This window comes from Chelonoidis abingdonii, chromosome 14 (assembly GCF_003597395.2).
Source record: "Chelonoidis abingdonii isolate Lonesome George chromosome 14, CheloAbing_2.0, whole genome shotgun sequence".
Taxonomy (NCBI): Eukaryota; Metazoa; Chordata; order Testudines; family Testudinidae; genus Chelonoidis; species Chelonoidis abingdonii.
Window position 1 is genome coordinate 7,345,459 of NC_133782.1, and position 26,529 is coordinate 7,371,987.

The 26,529-nt window shown below is 42.8% G+C and overlaps 2 protein-coding genes across 3 annotated transcripts; both read right to left on the reverse strand.

The window, feature by feature from the left end:
- Positions 1–274: 274 nt before the first annotated feature.
- Positions 275–14,273, reverse strand: OGFR (opioid growth factor receptor). Of its 2 annotated transcripts, XM_032802281.2 has the most exons (9): positions 13,988–14,224; positions 11,459–11,539; positions 9,111–9,158; positions 7,999–8,061; positions 7,579–7,666; positions 6,087–6,165; positions 5,504–5,570; positions 4,989–5,137; positions 275–3,779 (listed from the first exon to the last, which is right to left on the reverse strand). In XM_032802281.2, the coding sequence occupies exons 1-9, from the start codon at positions 14,183–14,185 to the stop codon at positions 2,363–2,365; spliced, it is 2,190 nt and encodes a 729-aa protein (XP_032658172.1). In that variant the 5' UTR covers positions 14,186–14,224; the 3' UTR covers positions 275–2,362. The 2 variants fall into 2 exon arrangements, with proteins under 2 accessions (XP_032658172.1, XP_032658175.1); XM_032802284.2 differs by lacking the exon at positions 11,459–11,539 and having other exon boundaries at positions 13,988–14,273.
- A 2,117-nt stretch (positions 14,274–16,390) lies between these two features.
- MRGBP (MRG domain binding protein) lies at positions 16,391–23,886 on the reverse strand. The gene is made up of 5 exons (XM_032802287.2): positions 23,692–23,886; positions 22,208–22,329; positions 21,591–21,672; positions 19,097–19,171; positions 16,391–17,836 (listed from the first exon to the last, which is right to left on the reverse strand). The coding sequence occupies exons 1-5, from the start codon at positions 23,852–23,854 to the stop codon at positions 17,646–17,648; spliced, it is 633 nt and encodes a 210-aa protein (XP_032658178.1). The 5' UTR covers positions 23,855–23,886; the 3' UTR covers positions 16,391–17,645.
- Positions 23,887–26,529: the final 2,643 nt, after the last annotated feature.

Genomic DNA, 26,529 nt, shown 5'->3' on the forward strand with positions numbered 1-26,529 from the left:
ATGCTAATGTCTGTGTTCCTGACACCTGGATTGCAACATTCCAACAATTTTGCTTAAAGCTGCAGACAACATTTCTTTAATCCATTCTTATTTTTACAATATAATTAATTCTACTTTCACACCACAAAGAAGCCGCAGATCCCTCTCCACCAAGATACGTTTTTCAGATGTGCAACAGCCTGCAAGGTCCTCAAAACAGCCTCACAAGTGAGAACTTCGTAATGCATTGTTCCTCCTCCTCCACTACATGTGAAAAAACAACACCCACAACTGGTTTGCATTAAAATCATACTTTAATATACATTATACTGAGATCTCATTTAAAACTCATCACCATACAAGATATGCAAAGTGGGCCATGTATGAACACATCCAGTGAGACCGTCGTTGCTTAAATAAAAAGACAGCTATAAAACTGTACAAAGACTTTCATAAAAAGCAATTTTTCCCTGTGTTCTCTAAACACTGAAGGTCTTTAGTTAGTTTTACTGAATATTTAAACACAATGTGTTTTTCTTCTAGAGAAAAAACACTGTAACAAAGGGGTTTTAAGGCCTTTACCGTGTATTACTATAAGCATATATGCCCCGACTTCAACGAGACTACATGCGTGCTTAGAGTTACACATATGTGTAAATGCCAGGCCAGATCAGGACATACAAGTTTTGAGCAGGCAAGTCACAGATTAAATCCCAGAACAGTTAAAGATTCTTTGCTTAAGAGCTGGAACATGCAGAAGAAAAAACTCTGATAGGATGGCTGACCTAAGCTGCAGCAATGTTCTACAAAAAACAAATGGTATTTAAAAAACAAACCAACCAAAAATAGAACCAGAGTTTAAATGAACATCAAGTCCAGTCTTTTCAGCTGCTGCATTTTTCTCCTTCTGCTTGGTAAAGCAGGTCCACTGTGATAAATACTTTAATATTTTCTCCTATTTACAGCATGACATTGTATGATGCTCCTTTACGCCAGCTGAATTCCATACAAGGCTGATGTGCACATTATTAACATTAAGTGCAAGTTAGATGGTAGTAACAATAGATATTAATATCATTAGTGCTGGTCAGTAGGTGGCAGGGGCTGACAAGAGATTCTCATGATGCTTCTGGTTTAAAAGACACCCCTCAACAGTTTAACTGTTTCACAGCCAAGACAGAGCTATGATCCCCGACAGTGCACAGGACACACTGCAGAACATGCTTGGGACAGTGAGATAGAATGCTACTGGCACAACATGTGCACAAATCAGAAAAGGGATTAAAATTATCAAGGGTGAAAATCCGCACCAGGGACAAGGGAACAGTAGCCTGATGAAAACTGCACTGACAGTCAGTTAAAGGACTCAGAACCAATGAAAAAAACACCAGGGCTCCACAGAGAGAGAAAAAGGGACTCCCAGGAGGGCAGCACTCTTTTTAAGCAATGCCAGATTTGTATTTTATTTTTTTTCCTTTTCTTTCAGAGACTGGTGGGTTTCCAGTCTCCCAACAACCCTTGGAAGAAATGCATAAGTGACTTGTGCTAGGGCTAGATGGAATTAAACCCTCAACATCCCTGCACATAGATTGGAGAAAAGCCCCGTTAAGGTTAATATTTGTCAAACTTCTGGACTGTATAGTTCAATCAACAACTCTCGTATTCCAAACTAAATTCTTAAAATTAGTAACTTACCAATGGAAAGGCATTTGCACTTTCACATACATGAAATTTTGCTACCCTCACCCCTTTCGCAAGCAAATATTAGCAGAATGGGGGATGGCTGCCCTCATGGAGCAGAAAAGCACCAGGCTTCAAGTCGGACAACCACTGAACAACCAAATTGGTGTCTCCTTAAAAAATGATTTCAGCAGAGCCTCACCAAGATGATCAACAGGGCCTCACATTGGCCTCACTAGGGAGACAGCAAATGTAAAAACTCCTCGTTCTTAGTGTGAGTTTCCAAAGTGCCCAAGAGGAGTTACCTGGTAAAAAAGTAAAACCAGAAACCAATTGGTTTATCCTACAAACATCTGTATTCCATGGATTAAGATCACTTATTAAATAAGAGCTTTGCTCTTTCGAAGAGGAAAGAAGCTTTTTTCTTTCTTTAAAACACATACCAAAATAAGAGGTGAAGAGGGGAAATCCTTGCAGACAGTCCAGCATGTCAGATACAAACGGGAACAGGAAGAGGCTGGGGCTCTTCCCTATGAAGTTGACCAAGCAGATTTTTTTCTAGTTAGGACAACCAGAAGAGAAGACAGGGGAGGGGACGGGAGGGGAGGGACTTAGTTTGTTCTGGATTGTTTTAAAGGAGATGTCTTTTTCCACGTGCCTTTGGAGTCTGAATCACTGTTCCATGCTCCTTGAATTCAGGACATTACTGTCCTTCCTCCTCCCCTTGCTCTAGTGCTACTGCAATGTTTTTGCCACTCTCTGCCATTGTCTGCTGATCATTCAGTTCTGCTGAATCCTCAGTGTAATCAATTTCTTGTGCTACGTTCCTAGCACTGACTTTTTCAGGACAAGATTCCACCACACACTGCTGAAGAAGCTCTTGGCCCTGGTTCTTGTCTGGGATTTGTGTTTCCCTTCTTGCATCGACATCTTCTGTCCCTTCTTTCTGTTCTTTGTCGTCTACCTGGCTTTCACTTACTGTTAGAGTTTCATTACATTGGTGCTCTTCGTTCTGTATTTCTGAATTTGCTTCACGTAGCACTGAGCCACTGCCTGCCAAAGAAGGCAGACCAGGCTCATTAGTCTCAGAACCAGGCAATGAATTCACAGATGCACCTTCAGCACCACTCTCAGTTTTCACATTAATTTCTTCCACAACCGTATCTTCCTCACTAACTTCTTCCTTCTCAGCCCCTGTTGCTTGGATGTTGCAGGTAGTGGTGTCAGTGTTCAAGTTTGTTGCCATATTTACAGTACTGTTTTCTGGCATTGCCTCATCAACTTTCCTTCTTTTTACAGGTGCGTCAGATGACTCAGACGCCTTTAAGTCTTCACTACTGACATCACCTTCTTCAGCTGTTACGTGATCACCCTTTTCTGGCAATGCCGGAAGTGTCTCTGTGGTCTCTTGATTGATAGCAAATTCCCCTAGGTTATAAGAGATCTTCTCAATATCAGTGGGACTTTTCAATAGCCCTGTGCACTTACCAGTTAATCTGTTCATCTCAAGCTTTCTTTTCTTGCTTTCCTTTAGGCGTTCACTCTCTGCTCCATCCCCCATGCCCACAAGGTCCTCACTCAGAACCTTCTCTTCTAGTTGGGGAAGTGAGGCATCTCTCTCTCCTACGTTGTCTCCTCGCTCTGCAACGTACATGGCACCACACTTACTTTGCTCCTCTGAGGTACATTCATCAGTCACCTTGTTGGTTTCTGAGTATGCAGCATCTCCAACTTTCTCCTCTCTGTCTGGAGGACTGGTTTCGTTCTTTCCCACTGCTTCTTTATCTCTGACGGATTCCTTCTCGTCCTCAGCCTTTTGGCAGTGCTGAGACTTTAACGACAGAAGTTTATATTTCTGGAGTTTCTTATGAGGCCCCCATGCAAACTTATCCTGAGGTTTAAAGTGCATCCATGCATAGTGTATCAATTCCCTTCGCTTCTGCTTGTTTCTGATGGTGAACAGGAAGTAATCCAAGGCACTTCTCTTAACGTTTGGGAGTGTTTGGAAAACAAGTGTCTCTGTTAGAAAAAACTTAACCAGGCATACTTGATAGTGTTCATACCCCATCTCTCCCAGACACTTCAGAATACGAGTTATCCGCAAATTGTTGTGACTAAACCTGAGAGACAAACAGAAAAAGAAAAAAAAAAGGAACTGAAGACAGTGAAACATGAAAATGACATCTTTACGTGAAAGCAGCACAGTACAGAGTCCCACTCGAACCCAGAAAGTAGCAGACATACTGAACGCTGTTAACTACAAATAAGTCTTTACTGGAATCTTTAAGGGTAGATCACGTTTCAGCCAGCCTATTTTAGAAGCATCTATTGCTGTAATATCTAGCCTATCTGCTCTGGCTTTCAAACAGTGCTATCCCATCCTTGTCTCAATATTCCAGTTAACTCTGTAGCAGAGATTAAATGATATCCGAGCTCCAGAATGAGGCGTGGCTTCCCCACTGCCATCACTGATGTGCAGTTCAAACTACAAAGATACGTATTGGAAAAGGGATTTGATATCATCAATCAGTGCATGACAATAATACCTGCAACACCACTACTTTGCTTTTAAGTAACACTTTTCATCCAAGTACCTGAAAGCATTTCGCAGGCATTGAGGCAGCCTTATAAACACCTTAGGAAGCATAGCTATTAAATAAGAATAATTCCCTATGTAAATGACTGAGAGGTTAAGTGGCTTGTCCAACGTCACACATGCTCACTGCCAACAACAGAACTCAGGAGTTCGGACTCCAAGTTCCCAGTGGTAAGAGGGATCTTCACTCTTAATTCCCATGATCATTTTGTTTTCAAAACTGAACTTTATACACTCTTCTCAGCATGTCTTAAAAGAAGTAATCCCTGACATATACTGAGTTACAGGTGAAAATTGTTCCAGTGGATTTCAGAGACTACAGTTGCTTGAGACCCATCTCACTGAAGAGTAAACGTGTGAGACACAAACTCCGAGACTGCAAATATCAGAGTCTCTAAACCTGTATTACAGCCTTAGGGAGACTCAGATGGACACCCACCCAAAGCAGGAACACACAATATACACGTGGCTCACGGTGGGACAGCTGTGACCTCTAAGCAGTTCAAGTAATTTAAAATAATACGAAAGATGCTGACAAGCCTCCCAAGCTATAGCCAGAATAAGGACACCTAAACTCTTGGCTAGTTGGCTCCCAGTTCTGTGGTCAGATCACTCAACTTCTGTAACACAGAAAACCTTTGTATCTCTGTACGCAACTAATTCATTTGGCTTCATTTGACTGTTCTTTCCTGAGAGTGAGGAATAAAAACCAAACAGTGTAAATGGGACTCACCGATCAAGGTTGCGAAATCTCTGACGCCAGTTTTCTGCTCTTCGCACTTCCCCCGTTTCTTGATCGATCAAGTTTATTCCATAAAAACCCAGCATGAGTTTGTAAGCTCTGATGAATCTTTGCATAACTTCCTTGGATTCCTTAAAGGCCTGAAATCCACAAAAGACTCCAAATTTGCATGTATGGCAACCCAAAAAGATTTTAAAACTATCGGCATCAATTATTTAAGAGGCCTTTCAGTTACACACAATGCTTACAAATGGCTATTGTGTAAAGACACACATTTGGGATCTTCACTGGTTATTTCTAGCTTATATCAACAAACCTATAATTATTGCTGAGGATATCTGAGGGGCAAAAAGATCAAAAGCTGCATTTAACAGTCATTGGAGCTGGCTCCATTATGGCGGGGAAGGAAATAGAGCGACTTTACATATTATAGGGCAAACAGTTACCTAGTTGAACCCCCAATGCCTTTCCAGTATAAAAGGCATGAAATAAAAAAAGAGGCACACCTGAATTTCTTTACATGTGAGAGGCTTTGCACGCCAGTTCATCCCATGTTCACGCAAAGGAAACAACCTGAAAGGAAAGAAGATTGGCAGATTAGACAAAATAGAGATCACATTTAACCTAGCACACGTGCTCCTTAAAAATAAGTTAACAGAAAGGTCTCCAAAACGCTGTAGATGCCAAATACAGTCCTCTTGAAGAGGACATAACATGGAAAACACACAGAGTTTAGTCTGTAACAGCCTAAGTCATACTGCGAAAAGTCTTTATACATACTTGTACTACTAGCAGTCTTAACTGTTTTATCTGTCTGGGTATTTCTAACTTAACCATCACCACAATATCTTTGCTCAGTACCTGGTTTCCATACATACTGCAGCTGGGGACTGAAGACTACTGACAGAGCTGCAAGGGAAATCGCCAGGATACTCAACCCTCTTGTTACTTTCAAAGAAAGTTAACTGACTAAAATAAATCTCACAAATTTAGAGCTCAAGAGGTGCCCAAGGTTTTCTGAGAAGCCAGCCACAGCAGTTCTGAAGCAGCAAATTCTTTGAGACATCATCTTTTGTAATAATTATTTACCATTGTATATAAGAATGGTTTTCTTCCAGAGTCTCATAATCCTCCTGCCAAGCTTCAAGGAGCTCATCAATAAGCAAGCCTAGGTGGAAAAAGCGTGGGAGGTGAGAGAAGAAATTGCAGCAAATGAGCATGTGTAAAGTTAACTGATTGTCCAGGAGATGCGATATAGTTACAGAAAACAGGATCTGTCCCACTGTCTTCAAAAGAGGTCAGGGTAACCTACATAAAAAGAGCACTTTCAACAAAATGACAACCTAGTTTCTTCTCCAAGAGGCCCTAACAGAGTTATGTTTTTAACAGCATAGGTTTCTGCATACACTGGAGTGCAGGCTCTCTCAGGAATGGCATTTCCTTAAAGGGCCCAATCCTGCATTCCTTTGCACAGTCAAATAACTGCATATTGATGGATTATTTTCTAACAACCCAAGCACCGTAAAACCCAGAAAGTAAAAGCCAGGCTAGCGTTATGATCTGCTATCACACAACAAATTAGGGGTAGATTGTCCAGAATGAGTCTGCTGCTACTTGAGGCCTGATCTTGCAATGACCCAAGCACATCCTACAAGGTAGTGAGCATCTTCAACTTCTACTGAAGTCACTGGAAGCTCAGCACTTTTCAAGATCAAGCCCTACGAAGAGGAGAGAAGCCTTCTAGTACTTTTAGAGTCTCACAGTCTTGAGCGAAGACTGACATCCCATAGAGCACCATAGCCGGATCCAGAAGGACCCCCAGAAAAACAGCATCCAGACTTTACAGATGCTTACGTCAGGTTAAACACTCATCTCATTTTTTAGTTTCAGATCAGTGATGAAATGTTACTGTTTTCCCTTTGGATGGCAGCTCTCGCCATTTCACTTTCGCATATGCCTGAAGTGAAGGCACCTTGGAGTGAGAATTCAGCACACAGGGATTTGACATGAGGGAGAGCTGGATGGCTAAACACTCATCTAGAGAGCCGAATGTTCACACCCACAGCTCAGATTCTCATCCAAAGCTATGAAGTTAATGTGAATGTGGGTCTAAAGGCATTAATGTCCTGCTGTGGGAAGGTGCCTAGCGGAAAACATTTTTAACATTTTAAAGAATGGCTTGTGGGCAAATATACTTAATGACTATAGAGGGGCCCACCAGGTATTCTGCCTGCCCCAATCAGTTAATCTTTTAAAAAGCAAAGAGCCGTTCAAACTGCAGTTACAAACAGAAAACTTTGAAGTGCACACGGCGAGTTACTTCTGCATATGCCACAGAGTGAAACAAAGGAAAGAACAAGGACCAAGGAATTGGCCGCATTCTGCAATTTAAAGGGGAAACCCTGATTTACATGTATTTGTGCATCATGGAGCTAAGACAACACAAGACAGAGCTCTGGCAGACTGAACACAGGACTGGAAATCAGGAGAGCTGGATTCTATTCCTTCCAATCAGTGGGACACTTTGCAAGCTCACATGCATTACAATTGCACCTATGGGCGGTTCAGGTCAGATACATACCATGAGGCAAAAAGTGAATTTCGTTTTTGTAAAAACTTAAATTCCACATCTCCTCCTCTTCAACATCAGGTTCCCTTTCTTTCAAGCCCTTCAGAAGAGAGAGACATTAACAAGCAGCAATGCATTAAAACACATACATAAATGATCTTTCCCATAGTTCTTTTGTGTTGCTAGCAAGGCTATCAAGTCCGAGAACAGCAGTTGGGAGCTAACAGTTTGTTTCTGAGCCAGCAGGTTGCAGTGAGTACATCCTGGTAATTGGATAAGGAGAAGTGAATTACTTTATCATTATTTTAATATTCCTATCAATCTGCCAACTTAAAGCTGATAAAATGACATCAACCAAGCGCCCCTTGTGTCTAACATGAGAAGAGGAAAAAACCACGAAAGACAGGAAGTTCATAAATCTCCAGCCTGTACCGGATAACAATGCCTGTATCTCTGCATATCTTTTGCAGCTGTCCAGTTGCGTCCAGTCAAGAACTGAAGGGAAGAGGAAAGAGACAAATCAGAGATCCAGAACAAAAGCTTCCCAACAGAAAACACTGTTTTGCCATGTTTCTTCTTGAAGAGTTGGTTACTAATGATGCTGCAAATGCTGTTCTGGCTAACATGAGAAAGTCTGGCTAACCTCAGCCTCTTGTGCAAATATTTCCCATTACCCCCCATTAATATCCTCCACAAAGTTCTAATTTCTCATCTCCCCTGGCAGACCAGCTGAGGATACACCTATGCTTCAGCACCCATTCTATCATTCTGATTGTTTCACTGCATCCCTGAAGGTACCTTCAGGCTAAGAGAGCTTGACATCATCTCTTTTATTAACTCAGCTTTTCCTTCCTTCCCGGCCTAATTAACCAGGGTCAGATGGTTTGCTTGTATGAACTTCTGCAGAGTTATTATTTGGCTTTTACCCTTGGGACTGGAATCTTCAGTTCTCTCCCTAGGGCAGGTAGGATCAAACCCCACAAATCTTACCCTTGGAGAGTAGGAAAGACAATGCTAACTGGAATGAGGCCCAAATATCAATACCTTATCTAGACTAAGATAAAAGGTGTGGGTTTCTTAAAGACACGATAACATCTGGTCTACACTAAGACTTTAATAGGTATGTTGTATTTTTTCCCCACTTTAGATGGTCAAGGAAGACCTACACAATAAAATAAAAATTTCCTTGTTAACACTAAGGCATAAACTCACTTTTTTTCCCTTTAAAAAAGGACATCTTTTATTGTAGCCTAGACAACTGAAGTCCACAATTGAAATCCAGACCTCATTTCCACACATTTTGTAGGAGCAAAAGGGCTACTTAAACCCAACTGCAAAATATTTAGGTGGTCACTCCCTTAGAATATTACTAAACTGAATTCTTCCACAGCTTAGAGTAGAAGAGAAGAAGCTGTGCATTTAGCAAGCAGCAGTGCTGGTTTATGTAAGATAACGTAGCCAAGAGTCAAGTGAGTTATTTAAATATATTTCCCATCACCATTATCTATATCTTTCCAAACAGGCAAACACTGTTTTAATCCTACCTCAAAACCTCTATAACCAATTGATGAGATAGCTGGTCTTCTTTGCTCCTAAAAATAAAAAAATAATAATACTTTAACATGAGACTTAGGGCGACATTATTGAAACCAAACTTCAGTTATATTTTAAAAGAAAAATACAATTCACTCATCAACATCAAGAACTAAGACACCCCAGTAACATTTTACTTCTTTCAAGTCAGTCACTTCAGTGACAAGTACTATTAGTTATGAAATTGCGTTGTTTATACTTCAAATCAGTATTAAAAAATCCACAGACAGTTGCCACATGATTCTTTTCTCAGATAAGCTGATACAAAATCATGAGCAAATCTGCTGAAGTCACTGAAATTACACGCTGGGGTAAAGCAGCTGCAAGTGAAAGGAGAATCAGGCCCTCGAAGTCTAAGATGTGTTTATGAATTTAACACAGTGTTTAGACAGAAATCACTGGCTAAAGCTTCACTTTCTCCTTGCCAGCATCACATGGAAGTGGGAGTTATGAGAGTGACATTAAATAACTGACTTTTTTAAAAAAGCAAATTGTTCTTTATTTTTTAAAACATGGATTGTGTTTATACAAACCTCAATGACAGAACTGCTATTAAAATATGCAAGCAGCAGAAAGATGCAGATAGGACTCATGCAGGCGGCTGGGCACTCTAGCCACAATCCATCAAGACACTTCAGCACATTGTCTAACCTTAAGTGCCTGGAAAGTCTCATTGAGTTCAACAAGACTACTCATGCAGAAAGGACCTGATCCAAAGATTTCTGAAGTTAATGGGAATCTTTCCATCAGGTTCAATAGATTTGGGACCAGGCCTCAAAGTGCTTGCCTGGATCTGGCACCTGGTGCTCAGCACTTGCAAAAAAATTGGGAGAGCTGTTTTGTTCTTGCAACTATCTGACCATTATAATTTCCTCCTCCTGTCCTGGAAACAGAGACTTTCCTGCAAACAGTCAAATATTGATCAATGTCCACTGCGTTATTTAGGGTGAATTAGATTATGTACCAAATGGTTTGTAGTCAAGAGATTTCTCTGTCCAGTCCCATCGATTTTTAATAATAAAAACACTGAGCATTTATCTTCCAGGTGTTGTATGCACTTCTGTTTTAGACACTTTTGGAAAAAAGGTTTCCCACAGAATAAAGCCATAAATAAAGTAATTTTAAAAAATCTTGAACATTTACATAGATTTCCCCATAACTCAGAGAGGAGGTGGCTAAATACTTATTTAAAATAAACAAGACTGCAAAGTAGATAAGCATTATTTCCATTTTACAGGAGATGAAACAGACAGATAAATGAGGGATTTGTCCAGGCCAGTCAATGGAAGGACCAAGATTAGAGCTTAAATTCCTGGTGCAAGGGAGGTCAGTACAGTTGTTTTTTAGGATGTTAACCGAGACTGGGATTTCGCCCTATGAAATCCAGCTACAATCTTGATGTTTAAAATCCAGGAGTGAAATCCTGACTCCTTTGAAGTCAATAGGAATTTTGCTATTGATTTCACTGGGACCAGGATTTCACCCCAACTGTCTTATTTGCGTTTCAGACTCTTCTGCTCCAATATCCCCTAACATAATCAGGTGTCATGAAATAAGAGAAGACTAGCTCCAATTACGGAAAAAGATTAGGTCTGCAAGAGACAAGATAGATATAATGCAAGTTTAAGGAAGCTGACTCATATGAAGCAGAAGTGCAGCAAGTTTTGTTTAGAAAGCTGGTGGATCTGAGACAAGGGAGTCCTCGAACAGAGCATCATCAGACAGAGCAACGACAGGCAAGCAGAGAAGGCATACCCAACCTCCTGCCGTTGCGTTCCTGGGGCTAAGCTTCCATTCAGAGGTGTGTGAGAAAAGCTGAGAACGAAGCTGGAGGATGTGAACAAGAGCTAGCAACCAGTGACAAGAAAGAAAGGAAGACAACTGCAAGACTCATGTAAAGAGAATGTGGCCAGCATTCTAGGAAGAGCAGCCTAAGCAAACAGAGGTTTCATCCTCACAAAATTATTTGAGGATGGGACAATGCAAAGTCAGTTTTGTTGTTAGAGAGGGAAGTTGGTGCAATTGAACATGAAGCCTGCTATTCTGTAGTAGAATAAGCAAGTGTTAAAAAAATTAGAATAAAGCCCAAGATTTTTATTACAAAAATGCATATTGTTTTATAGGGGAAGCTAAATGTAATAAAAAATATTATCTCAAAACATGTCCATGGACAGCTCCAGTTATGAACAAACAGCATTTTTGTAATGACGTACAAAAGACATATACAATTTAGGATTTGGTTTCAGCCAGTTGTTTGAAAGTATGTATTTAAAATAAAATAAAAAAAAAAATCTCTAACCTGGGCATCTGAAAGATTAAGCTCTGAAAGAACTTTCCTCAAAAACATATATGTCTTCCTGAATAGACAATAGCATCTAGACTGAAGAGAAAGGAATCTACGTTAGTTTAATAGGTGCAAAAATAGGTACTTGTTTTGCAAATTAGTCAGAGCTCTTTGCAGGCTGCAGATGTGTGTACAATGAATGGTGAGAAAACTTGAAGTTTTTTTGGTATAAGAGTTCTCGCACTCTCCTCAAAGACTATTGCAGACTTTGCTTGAGAGGGATAGCAATACGTTTATAAAGGAAGAGTTAATGTTTTTAGAAGCAGGGTGCTGATATTTTGGGGGTAAGAAGCTGCAACATCCCTTTAAAGCAGGTTTTGAAAAATCCATTCATTGGTGCTGAAAACAGGTTGTCTTTGCGTTTGCTTCCATTTAAACTGTATACAGCACCAGTTCAGCTGCATTCGTGATCAACAACAGGCAATCTTCTTAGCAAAAGGGAAGAAAGGACAAGAAGCAGTGCCTAGTCCATCCCACTTTCTGATTCCTCTGCATTAGCACAATGCAGAGAAATGTTTGCTTGTTGGGGAGGGCGGGGGGGAGGGAAGAGATGCTTCTACAGGAATAAAAATTGGTTTGAAGATTTATAAAAGTTTTTTTCCTTTAAAACCAAAACCTACATTTAGGACTAAATTTGACTTGACAGCATCCCTTTAACAAGAAGTAAACAAAGTTTGTCCACAAGGACACCTGTATCTCTGCGAATAGCATTTCATGAAATACTACATGCACTTGAGACAAAGGCCTGGAACTAGATACTGCAAATGGATCTGCACAAGCAGAATCTCAGTGAAGTCAACAGAACTCCCTGCTGCTGCTGGGGTGGGCATGGGCAGATTCATGTACAGGATCTAAGTCTTAGTTTTGTTTGCAAACTTATTACTAAATCTGTGCCCTTGAAGAATGAAGCATTACTTTGTGCTTCAAGGTAAAATCAAAAAGCTATTTTACTGAACACTCCCAATGAGCTTCTACACATAATTTAAAAATATAACCTTCCTTAAAAAAAAAAGTGAATTAACTAAGACATGCAACCTCCTAACCTTACAAATGTGCTGACCTGAGTCACCAAAGTGAAACTGAACCCAAGGATTAGTTTCCTTTTCCCCCAAGATAGGAGGAGTTAGAGAAAAAAAAAAAAAAAAAAAAAGACTGCAATGAGCTTTGATTTTCTCTTTCCTGAAACAAAGATAAAAAGCAAAACAAAAGATCTGTTTAAGTAGTATCCTGGGACTGTTATTAACACTCACTGATGAAGACAGAGAAACTTTACAAGAGACTTAAAGCACACAGTTATCCAACACTAACATTTTACAGCATCAGAGTTAATTAAAAATCAAAATTTGGAGCCTCATAAGGATTTTTTAAAGTGTTGTATGACATTAGCTGGTGGTCTTTTTTTCAGGTTCACCGCAGATCTATATAGCACCCCTTCTTGAAGTAGCTTTGTAAAAGCCTAGTAAATTTTATTTCATTCTTAAAAGCGAAGAAATATTGCTTGATGGTACTTGATAATCTTAAGAGTAACATCCCTTAGGGCCACCAATAAAAGGCCACCCCCCACGCCAAATAAAGTGGTTGGAGCATATACAGCAACAGAAGATGCTCAGTGTCAACAATTCTGAGCTATGATGTTAAAAAACCAGAATTCACCATCATAGATTCAGGGAAGTGGAATCAACTGAGTCTACAAGATGGAAAGTTGATTTATAACAAAATTATCCTGCTTACCAGGAATGCTAGGAAAGATATTCAGAAACAGCATATGCCAATTTCATGAAGCTTTAGTGGAACATAACACCTCAGATGTTTATTTGAATTTTTCCATTGAGCCGTAACCTCATCAGCACACCTCTGTCCCAAATACCCACCTCTTGCAAAATTCATTCGTAGTGAGCTTGTGTCCCCTTTCTTTAAGGCATTCAGATATATGGTTCATTAAGATCACAGCAAAATAATATGCTGTGATCCCATGGAACTTTCTGAAGCTACTTCACGCTGCTCTTGTTCACAAGCTAAGAAACTATACAGAAAAGGCTCCAAGACACTCATGTAGCAACATGCGTGTGACATTACAACATGTGGAAGCTGTAGCTTTCAAAGCTGCAGAATAAACTATGCAACCTCAGCTCATAACACATTTAACAAACAATAATGCAAAGTCGAGGAAAACTACTGGGCTGGAGAGAAACATTTGCCTTACAATAGGGAGTTGGTGGAGATTTTAAAGACAGCTTGCTTAAAAGGAGTGAGCGACTGTTTACCACTAACCCTTCAAGGCCAGGAGAAAGGCAGGAAAGGCAAATTAATATTTCTCCCTCACATACACAGATCTGGTACTGAGGGGCTCTCTCCTCACCCCCAAGTCCCCTGAGCACACTGGAGGAATAATACCTCTCCCACCGCCCTGCCAAAATAACCCCCGCCCTCCCTACCAGGTCACCCCCCTCTTTCACATACAGAAAGCCCACTCGGAGGAGTCACCTGTGCGCCGCTGGCCTGGTGGGAGCCCCTGAACCACCCTGGCGAGGACTCCTCTCCCTCTCTGTCGGCTCGGGCCTCCTGCGACTCCTTCCCTTCTCCCTCCTCCTCCTCGCTCTCCCAGGTGGAGTCGTACTCCCAGCAGCACCCCTCTTTCTTCTGGCCATCCTCCAGCCCCCTGAAGCTCGTCCAAGCCGCCATCGGGGCACCCGGCTGCTAGGAAAGGAAACCGAAAGAGGCGCTGTGTTAGCCGCTGGGAGGCGCAGGGTACAAAGCCAGCCACGTGAGTGGCCTCATTGAATTCCGGGAGGCGTGCGGCACAGCTGGCTCCGCCTCCCGTGTCCGCAGCCCGGTCCCGCCATTGGTCGAGGCGCGCTGCTGGAACGTTGGCGGTGTCTCCGCGTTCCATCCCTCGCTGGACTAGTGCGGCGGCGGCGGCGGCGGCGGCGGCCTGTCCTGCAGCTGGTGCGGTGCTGCGGTCGGGGCCCAAGCGGAAGCTAGGGGCGCTCGCCAAACCGGCTCGTGGCGAGGCTGATGGTTAAATGTCAGTGACTCAGACACACGCAGGCTGCAGACACCCTTCCCGCAAGCAGGGCAGGCTGACAGCTCGGGGCCCGCCATGGATGCCTAGCGTAGGCTACTGCACTGTTGTTTTTCTTTTGATTTGCAGGGCCCATGGCAGAGAGCAGGCATCCAGGACGGGCCCAGCGCTCACCACCTTTTTTGGCAATAGGAGGCTGGAAAATCCAATCCTACAAATGTTTGTTCGATTTTAATAGTGCATAAGTGTAAGCACGTGAGTACCTCTTTGCAGGATTGGGGTAAGGAGGTACCAGACCCCCACTCTGAATTCGATCAACTTAATCATGATCTTATTTGAAGGGGGAAAAAATCAAGGGACAATGTTGCAAAGAAGCCAGAGCTTCATGAAGGTGAGGACAAGAGGACATCTTGCAGAACATTTTGGTATTTTTTAAGGCTGGTTTCCATTTTGAATTAACCTCAAAATGGGTAGTTTCCAGGTTACTCTTAAATATCCATTCTACCAGATCAAAAAAGCAAAAACCAGGAAATCCATCCTACCCACTCAGGGATTACAGTGAAGTGTTGCATCACATGGTGATGTCCTGTCACAGTCAGGCAGCTTTGCAAAAACAAGAGCTGGCAAAGCCTGCGATAGACATAGGAAAAATACCATTTTTTTTTGGAAGGATAGTCTTGTGGTTAATGCACATGACAACAACCCAAAGTTTTCTCCACAAGATTGCATGGTTTGGCCACCATCATCTTCCATCAGGGTTTTAGCGCTTCAGTGCATCCCCTGGTTGTCTTGACAACACCCACTCCTCTAAAAAGTAACATAGACTTCTTTGGGCTGTGCTGCTGCCTAGGGGAGGGGAAAGCCCTGCTTCTTTGTGCCATCACAATCTATGCACAGTTGAAGTTTGACTTTGTGGACTCTGCCATGTTCCTCAAAGTTTGGACAGTTACTTGATCGATGAATACACGCACCAACACATCCCCCCCTTCCCTTAAACAGGCCCCAGTTTCCTGCAGCTTTTTTCATGGGGAACCCTAGCTGCCTGCTATACCTCATCTGGTTTGACTGGGGGCAACCAGTAGGCTTCTCAGGCATCATCTTTAGCTATATTCCCCCCCACTGCCCTGCCCTCCCCTCATCTCTACTGTCACTCCCTACCGTGGGAGTGCCCTTCCATTTTTCCTGTGTCAGATCCCTCTCCTCTCTTCAGGATGAGCTGAGGCTCTTCTTGCTGCCCTCTTGTCTGTGGAGGCCTGCGTGGGGTGTAGTGAAGGCCAGCAGAAGACAGACCTCTAGCAAACCCGCTAGCAGGAAACTATTGACCTGGAGCAAGAACAGCAGCAGGATTTGTTTTTTTCAGTCCAGCTGCCTGGGCTGGGCATAGGAATCTGAGAAAGGATGGCAGAAACTTGGGAGTAGAGGTCTAGAAACTAAGAGGTTAAAATAGCCTCACGAATAAGGCATGTGCTCTGGATTTTATATCTACCATGTAGTCACTTAAACAAATGATGGGCAAAGCATGGGATGTGCTGTCTCTGCTGCCTGTTTAGCAGAAGTAAACAAAATGAACACAGATTGCCAGAGCTCTACTGAGATCCATAGATGAGCCAATTGCAAAGGCAAAGAGGTTTTGTACAGGACCACATACCAGTTATTGGTGCCACTGTTTAAGCAAAACAAGAAACATCCATTTCTCCAATGTTCAAAACAGGGGAAAGGGAAGGGGATTCACAATTTCCAACACTGAGACATTTCTGAAACTCCTACTAGGCACCTAAGTATCTTTTAAAAAATGGTCCTAAAACACAATGAGACAAACTATTAGATTCACACTTCAAGTAGATGACAATGCTTCATGACAAAAGTGTTGGGCTATTTTTTTATTTAACGGTAAAGTTAATACTGTGAAGATACTACCCAATAACATTTCAGACTGCTTCATTCAGCAATTTAACATGCACTTGTTAAAATAAGTATGTCAGGAAGAGGGAAGGGAGAAAATGGGGGAATTGATCATTTTCTGGCAATTCAAAAAATAGTAACTGCTACCAATTCTCAATACTCTAGCATATAAGACTGAAAATAAGTTTCAAAATACCAGTGAAAGTGAACTAAAACTACTCCAGGAAAGTACAACAACAGCACAAGATTAAGGTTTTACAATATTATTTCCATTTAACAGCCCTTTGTAAAAATAGCTTTTTTTTAAAAAAATTGACTTAAATACTGAAATACAAAACCAACTGTTATATACACTATTACAGTACAACTGGATGAGGCAGTATCTCCAAGTTCTTGCATAGCGCAGTGGATCCCTTTCATTCCATGTGGCACTACTGGACATGTTAGTTTAAGCCACTTATGAGAACTTCTGTCTATAAACATCTAACATCTTCCTTTATTTACAGTATGAAATTAAAGGTTGAAAAATAAATTATACCACACTAAGTCTCCATGAGACAGAGGGTTACTTTTCCCCTCAGTCAAACAGAACAGTAACAAAGAATGCTTCACCTTAGATCTGTATTTAACGTACTAACTTTTAGTTTTACTGGACCAACAAAGCCAGACATTTAATAAAAAAAGGTGTTCTTGTTATAACATGTTACCAGTAAAATGTCCTAAGAACAGTAACCCACCAACGGGCCATAATAGTAACCAAAGAAACCAATAAAAATAAGTCCGGAAAGGGATCCAAACTTTAAATAAATGACGTAAGCTTTTCAAGAACTGAGGCTCCTTGTTCCACCAAGAACTTATTTCACAAACTGTTAACACAGTGTGTGTGTGTGCATGCGCATTACTAATATTCTAAAATGCCACAACTTGACTTGTTAAGTACACACATGCTTGTAAAACTGCCAACTCTCCTGCAGTATCCTGAGAATGTAGCCATCGATTAGCTACGCAATACTGACCAGCAAGCAACCCGTTATGAGAGAAGACACACAAACCCATGTCCACACATAATGACAATGTGCTGAAGCTTTTAATATCTGGGTCAAATAGTTTTTTCTCCACCTAACAAATCTTTATAACAACTTCCTTTCTCTCCTATTCCATTCAACTGTTCCCTTCCCTGGTTCTATACTTAAGAGCACCTGTCTTTCACTGTATTCTCTATGTTCTGCGCCGTTTTGCAGCACTTGGACTGGAGGGATTGCTGTTTGCATTTAAGACCTTTTCAGTGACTCTGTTACGTTTCCTTTTATCAGCTCCTTCTTTGGACCCAGAATCTGATGAGCTCCTTTCTTTCTCTTTGCTGCTTGGTTTTTCAGCTGCTTTTCCCAGGTTTCCTGAAGGTGCATAAGCTGAAAAGGGATCAAAGCAATGACTCCAAATCAGGCTCATATGAACAATTTTTTTATACTATATAGAAATTTTTGAACTGATTAAGCCTCCCAACATCCTTGTAAGTATGCAAGTATTCTCTGCATTTTACAGAGAAAAAGTTATTTAAAACAAATACCTTACTTTCATGTATTTGTCCTTAAAATGCTCCACATACTTTGATAAATCAATTAAAAATAGTAGTATAATCCACTAACCTAGATTATATTGCAATAATTTTTGTTTATTCCAAGGAACTTCTACTTTACAGGGCACATGTTCAGCCTATGAAACTCATTGTCACTGACGTAAATATTGTAGCTGTATTTTTAAATTAAACAAGTATTTTATGATATAACTGGATAATTTCACGACCACTAACACTGGGCTTGATCTTGCTCTTATTAAAATGAACAGCAAAATCCTCATTGATTGCAGTAATACAAGGTCCAACGTAAAGTGATGAGAGAAATCACATCTCATATGTCAGGGAGGAAGCTTCAGAGGTAAGAATGGAGTTCCCCTGCTTCAGCACTGTACAGCACTGCCCAACTGAGGTGGGAGCAAAAGGTAATTCCTCTGAAATATCAGATACTGGCAACTGCTGCAAGCAGGATGCCAAAATAGGTGAACCAACTAATCTGGTACTGCAAGGATTCCTCCCATTGATGATGTGGTGCCTGCCATCTGTTTCAGTTTCACAAACTAGGGATACTGTTATATCCACAGCTGTTGCTACAGGATCATATAGCAGAAGACACAAGGACTATATTTCCCATCTGCACCTAGCCAGAAGATTGTAACCATTTCTTTTGAATGTGGACCTTGCTAGTGTGATCTACACCTTTGTCACCTTGAGGCTGGCTTACTGCAATGGGAGTTTTACCTCTGGCTTTAATAGGAATCAGCTATGGCCCTTTACACTCTCCCATCTGTTCCCAGAGCTCAAATCAACTGCTTGAGGACTTTGGCACTGTTCAGTATAACTGCAGAACCAGCAAAAGGGATACAAATTTGTTGATCTCCAGAAAGACAGTAGTTTCTGCATTTTTAAAGTATTTTAGTTCTTGGCAACAGGGACTGATGCTCTTTTGTTCTTTAAAGATTCTGTACCATATAATGCCAATTTTAAGTTTAAGGTAAGTCAAATTTTGGGTCTATACCACTTGATGAAAACCATTCAGAACTGCTGTTGCCTTCTAGATAAGTTTGGCTATGAAGTATAAAAATTACAGATGTACCTTCTTCTGGGCCTGCATGAGGTTCCAACTCTTCTTTTATTTCTTCTTTCACCTCTTCTTCAATCATTACTTTTCCTGTAAAAAGAGTTATTAAGCAAATGATGATTGTTGTTTGATAGAAGTATAATTTATCTTTTCCTGTATTCGGCACCTCGGGATCAACTGTAAGTGCACGGTGTTCAAAACTGGTTACTGTAACAGTCGACACTGACTCAAGTTAAGTAAACCAATTACTCATTGCCAAAAAACAGATGGCTGGAAAGAATAATTGAGCCACAATCACTGCTGACATCAAATATAAGGTAGAGTCATGGAAACAATTAGGGCAGGTGTCACCAAAACACAGATTCCAATAGATTTTTATAATAGTAACTGGGCAAAATATGCTGCAATGGCTTGGACTGATGCTGCCTTTTATAAATATTGAGTGGAATACTTATTGCAGCTAGTAGTTGAGAGGCATTCCAGTGTAGTTTAAAATTTCGTAAGAACTACTGTCCTTTTTCAGAGGTAGACGTCTAAACTTCCAATTCCTATCTTGGATAACAGCACTGGGTATCTGATGACAATCTGGATCTTCCAAGTTTGACTTTTTTTTTTGGTTAGTGGGCTACGTATCGGTGGAGATTTCTGCTAGATCAGATTACACAGAGAGGAGCTCTAAGAATAAAGGAGTTTTGAAATTAGGCAGTCAAAAATCATGGAGAAACATTAAATGAAGGATAGGATTAAAATTCAAAATGATCCGGACAAACTGGAGAAATGGTCTGAAGTAAATAGGATGAAATGCAGTAAGGACAAATGCAAAGTACTCCACTTAAGAAGGAACAATCAGTTGCACACATACAAAATGGGAAATGACTGCTTAGGAAGGAGTACTGCGGAAAGGGATCTGGGGTTCATAGTGGATCACAAGCTAAATGAGAGTCAACAGTGTAACGCTGTTGCAAAAAAAGTGAACATCATTCTGGGATGTATTAGCAAGAGAGTTGTAAGCAAGACATGAATAGTAATTCTTCCGCTCTACTCTGTGCTGATTAGGCCTCAACTGGAATATTGTGTCCAATTCTGGATGCCACATTTCAGGAGAGATGTGGACAAATTGGAGACAGTCCAGAGAAGAGCAACAAAAATGATTAAAGGTCTAGAAAACATGACCTATGAAGGAAGATTGAAAAAACTGGGTTTGTTTAGTCTGGAGAAGAGAAGACTGAGAGGGAGCATAACAACAGTTTTCAAGCACATAAAAGGTTGTTACAAGGAAGAGGGAGAAAAATTGTTGTTCTTAACCTCTGAGGATAGGAAAAGAAGCAATGGGCTTAAATTGCAGCAAGGGCAGTTTAGGTTGGACATCAGTTTTTCCTAACTGTCAGGGTGGTTAAGCACTGGAATAAATTGCCTAGGGAAGTTGTGGAATCTCCATCATTGGGGATTTTAAAGAGGAGGTGGACAAACACCTGTCAGGGATGGTCTAGATAATACTTAGTCCTGCCTTGAGTGCAGGGAACTGGACTAGATGACCTCTTGAGGTCCCTTCCAGTTCTATGATTCTATGAACAGATTTTAGAGTTGAATATAAATACAGCTGTATTGCTTTAAAGCTATAAATGCATTAATTTAAGATAAGATTCTCAGTTTGCTTTCAAGTAATTTGTGAGGCAACTACTGCAAGAAGTGTATGAAGAATGTATCCCTTCAGAAGGAGAAAGAATTTTATCTATGGTGGTCTTGGAAATAAAACAAAGAAAATAAATGTAAGAAACTAACAATCAAATTCATTATTGCAAATTCCCACACACCACAGGTGATTTGTGAAACACCCCATCAAAAGGCAAGTGTTTTACCTGCCAGAGAACTGCAGCTATCCAATGTAACTACAGTTCTTGAAGTACAACTGTTTTAACAAAGTAGCATTATTGTAACAATTGCCTAATGAATATGAATCGGTAATATTTTACCACATACGCACAACTGGAATTTTCATTGGCCAAACAGACTATATATTTTAATATAGTTCTTTCTAGAAATAAAACAAAACTCCATGGCCATCATTTTAAACACAAAGGATCTAGCCTGGCAAACACAGTCAGACACAATGCTTACTACCAATGGTAGTCTTACTAAAGTGTGCAACTTTGCCTCGCCTCCAAAACAAATAAACCTTTAATCACCTACATATGAGTCCAAAGAGCCAAATTTTGATGACCTTGCTGCACACAGCAGCCACCCCTCCCCTGCAGTAAGTGGAAGACCTGTGTACTCAGTCAAAGGGACAGTTTGGATCTAAATAGTGTAAATAAAATGTCTTTGTATTAAAGATCCCATCTATGTTAAACTTTCTACTGTTTTCCATATCCACACAATCCAATGATGGGAAACACTGGCATCAGGCTGGAACATCATTACTTCTTCCCTTCTTCTGGAGTTCAAGTTGGCTAATCATATCTACACTGGATTAAAGCATCCCACTGTAAAACCTAGTATCAGATCTCACCTTCTTTCACTTCTTGGATAATTTCCTCAGGCAGGATGAAGTTTTTCTCTGAATTAGGGAAAGGCAGAATCTCAGATTCGTGCTTAAAAAGAAAAGAAAAATTTATTTTGTATGATTTTGTTAGAACTATCAGCTCAGATTTTCTAAACAAACACCCAAGTAATTTCATGCACAGGAAAAGATCAAATAACTCATAATAGAGTATCTGAGTCTGAGGTCAGGAGTTCAGTAAGGGTTATCAGAGGACAAGATACAGGATGTGAGGGAGACAATGCATTTCTCAGCCCTGATCTTGCAAATGCTTGTGAGTTCTTAACTTTATACATGTCAGTAAGACTACCTGAATGTATAAAGTTAAGCATGTGCCTAAGTATTTACTGGGTCAGGGCCTACAGAACTAGAAATTTTACATCAGAGCAAGAGCATAAGATGGAAGAAATAATGGACTTGATTTTCCTCTCTTCTGTACGACTTTTACACAGGTAAAACTCCACTGACCTCACAGGAGTCACCTAATTTACATTAATGGAAGAATTAGGCCCAACGAGTATGACATATCAAAGCTGCTGAAATCTACTGGAAATTAGGATTCCCCAATGTCAATCTTCTATACTCACTAGTGCTTGCATGTCATACATGGTGCTCAAATGATCCCAAATCACTCTGGAGGATATCTGACGTCCGATATTCTGACTGAATTTATCTCGGATACAAATCATGTGAAAGTGGCGATTCACACCTGAAGGAAGGCAGGAAAAAGTTAGCGCTATCAGCGACATTCACTAAGACAAAAAGAACAGGAGTACTTGTGGCACCTTAGAAATTAACAAATTTATTTGAGCATAAGCTTTTGTGGGCTACAGCCCACTTCATCGGATGCATGTAGTGCTGTAGTCCACGAAAGCTTATGCTCAGATAAATTTGTTAGTCTCTAAGATGCCACAAGTACTCCTATTCTTTTTGCTGATACAGACTAACATGGCTGCTACTCTGAAACCATTCACTAAGACAGCAGCTCTCAAACTTTTTTACTGGTGACCCCTTTCACATAGCAAGCCTCTGAGTGCAACCCCCTTTATAAATTAAGAACACTTTTTAATATATTTAACACCACTATAAATGCTGGAGGCAAAGCAGGATTTGGGGTGAAAGCTGACAGCTCACAACCCCCCATATAATAACCTTGTGACCCCCTGAGGGGTCCCAACCCCCAGTTTGAGAACCCCTGCACTAAGATGTACGTGCATCATGTCACAGAATAAGTAACTGCAACAGATCTGTGCAGGTCTACTTGTTAAAATCCAGGTTGATAAACAGTAAGTAAACAAACATTTTTCTGGATTCTTCACTTGCACCTAACAACCCCTCACACCCAAGCCTGCAGAGATGATGCCTCACTGCCTTTAGGTTCCCTTGACAAGGAAAAACTGAAGGGGAGAAAGAACAGGAGTACTTGTGGCACCTTACAAACTAACACATTTATTTGAGCATAAGCTTTCGTGACCCCTTTCCCCCCGACTTTCTTGTACTCCCTCCTAGTCAAGGATAGGGAGGGAAAGGAAAGCCCAGCAGTAGTCCCCTGCCTTGTTACGTTTTCCCTGTATTCATAATTCCTGCCTTACCTATATTTTGACATGTAAAAATCCCTACCCGCTGGGGGCAGGGCTTGTTTCAGGCCCTGCCTATGAAAAGACAAGGTTGGTACTTGCCCTCTGCTCCTGAAAGGCCAGTCCCCTCCCCTGCTCGTGGCTGGATGTGGGTGCAGCGCCCCAGGCGGCCAGCCAGAGGAGAGGCCCCCCATGTCCCCCCCCGCCCACTTACAGGCCCCCCGAGGAGGGGCGGCGGCAGGGGAAAGCGCCCTGGGGGAGGGTTGGGAGCCGGGCGCTGAGACTACGGGAGGGCAGCCTGGGAGCCGGGCCGGGCTGGGGGCAGCACCATCCTCCCCCGGCGCTGCCCGCGTCAGGCCACTAGGGGCGGCACAGCAGCGCAGGGCCCGGCGCCTCCCAGCGCCCTGAGCGTCACGAGCCTCCGCCAGCCCCGGTTCTCCTCCCCGGACGGCGCCGCTACTCGAGGCCGGGGTCTGGCCGCGGCCTGCTCTCACCTACGGGCTTGTGGCCCAGCATGGCGTGGAAGAGGCAGACCTCCACCTCGGGGCTCCACACCACCGCCTCCTCGGCCGGCGCGCCGGGCTCCGGAGCCGCCCCTCCCGCGGGCACGGGGGGCTTCTCCGCGGCGCCGGCCGAGCCCGCCTCCGCCTCGCCCATCCGCCCGCGCGGCCCCGGAAGCGCCGCCGCGGTCCGGCCTGCACGGCGCCCGCAGCGCCCCCTGGCGGCTGCCTCGGCCCAGCCTCTGCGTTGCCCCTGGCGGCCGCCCTAACCCCTGCAGCGGGGGCTCAGCTGCTACTCCCTGCCCCTCGGCTTTGACGCCCCCTGGTGGCCGCCCCGATCCATTCAGCGGGGGCTCAGCGGCTGCTCCCTACCCCTCGGCTCTGGCGCCCCCTGGTGGCCGCCCCGATCCATTCAGTGGGGGCTCAGCTGCTGCTCCCTGCCCCTGAGTCCTGGCGCCCCCTGGCAGCCACCCTGATCACTGCAGTGGGGGCTCAGCGGCTGCTCCCTGCCCCTCAGCTTTGGCGCCCTCTGGCGGCCGCCCCGATCCCTGCAGCGGGGGCTCAGCGGCTGCGCCTTGTCCCTCAGTCCTAGTGCCCCCTGGTGGCCACCTGATCCCTGCAGCGGGGGCTCAGCGCTGCTTCCCCCGGTGGCTACTCTGGACCCTCCACACCTGGGATCTAGAGCTGGGCCTGAGTCCCAGTCAGGCAGCTTAGATCCATCAGGAGAGGGCAAGGGGACTAGTTTGGCTGCCCTCTCAGAGCCAGTCCCCATTGGTCTTGGGGTGCAAGTGCTTGGGTTCTGAGGCATTGGACGGATTGGGGTTGGGGGGATGTCTGTCTTTGGTGCATATCAGACCTGTGGGGTCTGGTTCAGGCCTGTTTCTTGAGCAAAGGCGTTGGCTCTGGCCTGGGGAGCTGGGTGCCCTCTGACACACCTTGGCTGTGTTCATTTGGAAACGCTGACTAGAACTGCAGCGCTGGCAGCCCTTGATTGCAGCTGGAGCTGAGGTTACTTGGGACTTCTGAAACTCAGTCCCAGGCTGTGTCAACTTGGGCACCAAAACCAAATCTTGGTCTTTCGCTCTGTCTACAATACAGTGGCATGGTAGCTGAATTCTTCCTCGACCTAGCTGCATCTACAGTGGGAGTTAGGTCGACCTAACTAGGTGCTCAGGAAGCAAAATTTTTCACAGCCCTGAGCACTGTAGCTAGGTCCATCTAATTTTAAGCGCAGATCAGGCATCAATCTGGCTGTCTCCTTGCAAATCTATAAGATGGGGATAATTAATAGTTTAACTATGAGTGCACTTATGGGAAGTCCTAATGAATTTAATAGAAAATAACTTTCCTATAGGTTTTTTGAACCATCCTAAAGATTTTACTGTACAAAATTCTCTCTCTTCAATATGCTAGTATTAAGAGGTCTGTAGATGGGTTCTCATTCTCTATTAAATTCCGCAATTTTTTAGAGTAGGTTCTGTAGAAGCTTACATTTCTAAAGAACCCTACAATATTCATCCCTATTTATTTTTATCTGATGTTTCTATAAGAGGTACAATATTAGCATTATTTGTATTCCAGTAGAACTGAGAGGCCCCAGTACTGGTGTCAGGTGCTGTGCACTTACATAGCCCACATCTATACTAGTGGGGGGGGGGGTTGACCTAAGATAAGCAGCTTCAGCTATGCAAATAGCGTAGCTGAAGTCGGCGTATCTTAGGTTGACTTACCTGGCCATGAGGACAACGGTGAGTCAACTGCTGCTGCTCCCCCTTTGACTCCACTTCTGCCTCTCAGGAGCTGGAGTTCTGGAGTTGACGGGGAGCATGATCGGGGATCGATTTTATCGCATCTACATTATATGTGATAAATTGACCACCGATAGATCAATCACTACCCACCGATCTGGTGGGTAGTGAAGACCTGCCGATAGTAAGAGACAGTCCCCTTCACCAAAGAGCTTACATTTCAGATAGACAAGACAGAGGAATGGTGCAGGTGAAGCAGAGAAGTGAAGGGACTGGTCCAAGGTCACAATGTAGGTTAGTGGCAGAGGTGGGAATAGATGCCAGGTCTCCAGAGTCACAGGTCAATGCTGTTTTAACTAGATCACACAGCTCCCCATATTGTGCAAGTTAATATTTCTAAAGCACTCAGATATCTTTTGATGCAAGATACTAGTGAAATCCAAAGTTCCACTAGGGATGGGTATGGGCTATTAGCACTAGATAATGTTTAGCTAGAATTGAAGTGTCACACCTGCCGCTGATATATTTTGAAATATGCTTAAAATTAAGGAACTGCTTAGCTGCTGAGAATTCTGAAAGGGGAGGTCATTATTGCCTCGTGAGACAGATGTTACCCAAAACATTCCATTCAGAAAAATGTGAAAATGTATCACCCCTTCTGTGTTGTGTTTTCTCCATTTAATTATTAGGTAAATAATTTGAAACAGCCTCACTGTTGCTAAGGTGATCAGGTATTCCTGCTGCTTATTTCTCTCTTGAAATCTTAATCCACTCTGTGACATTAAAATAATTTCCACAGCAAATAACTGTGGTCACAAACACAAGATTACTATTTCAGGTGAACAGGACCGGCGCTAGAGTTTTTCGTGCCCTAGGTGCACGGCCATTTCACCGCCCCACACACCGCTCCCACGGCGCCGGTGGAGCGGCCGCAGCCATTTCTGCGGAGGGTCCGTTGGTCCGCGGCTCCAGTGGAGCTGCCGCAGCCATGCCTGCGGGAGGTCCACCGGAGCCGCGCGGGACCAGTGGACCGTCTGCAGGCATGCCTCCGGCAGCTCCACCAGAGCCATGGACCAACGGACCC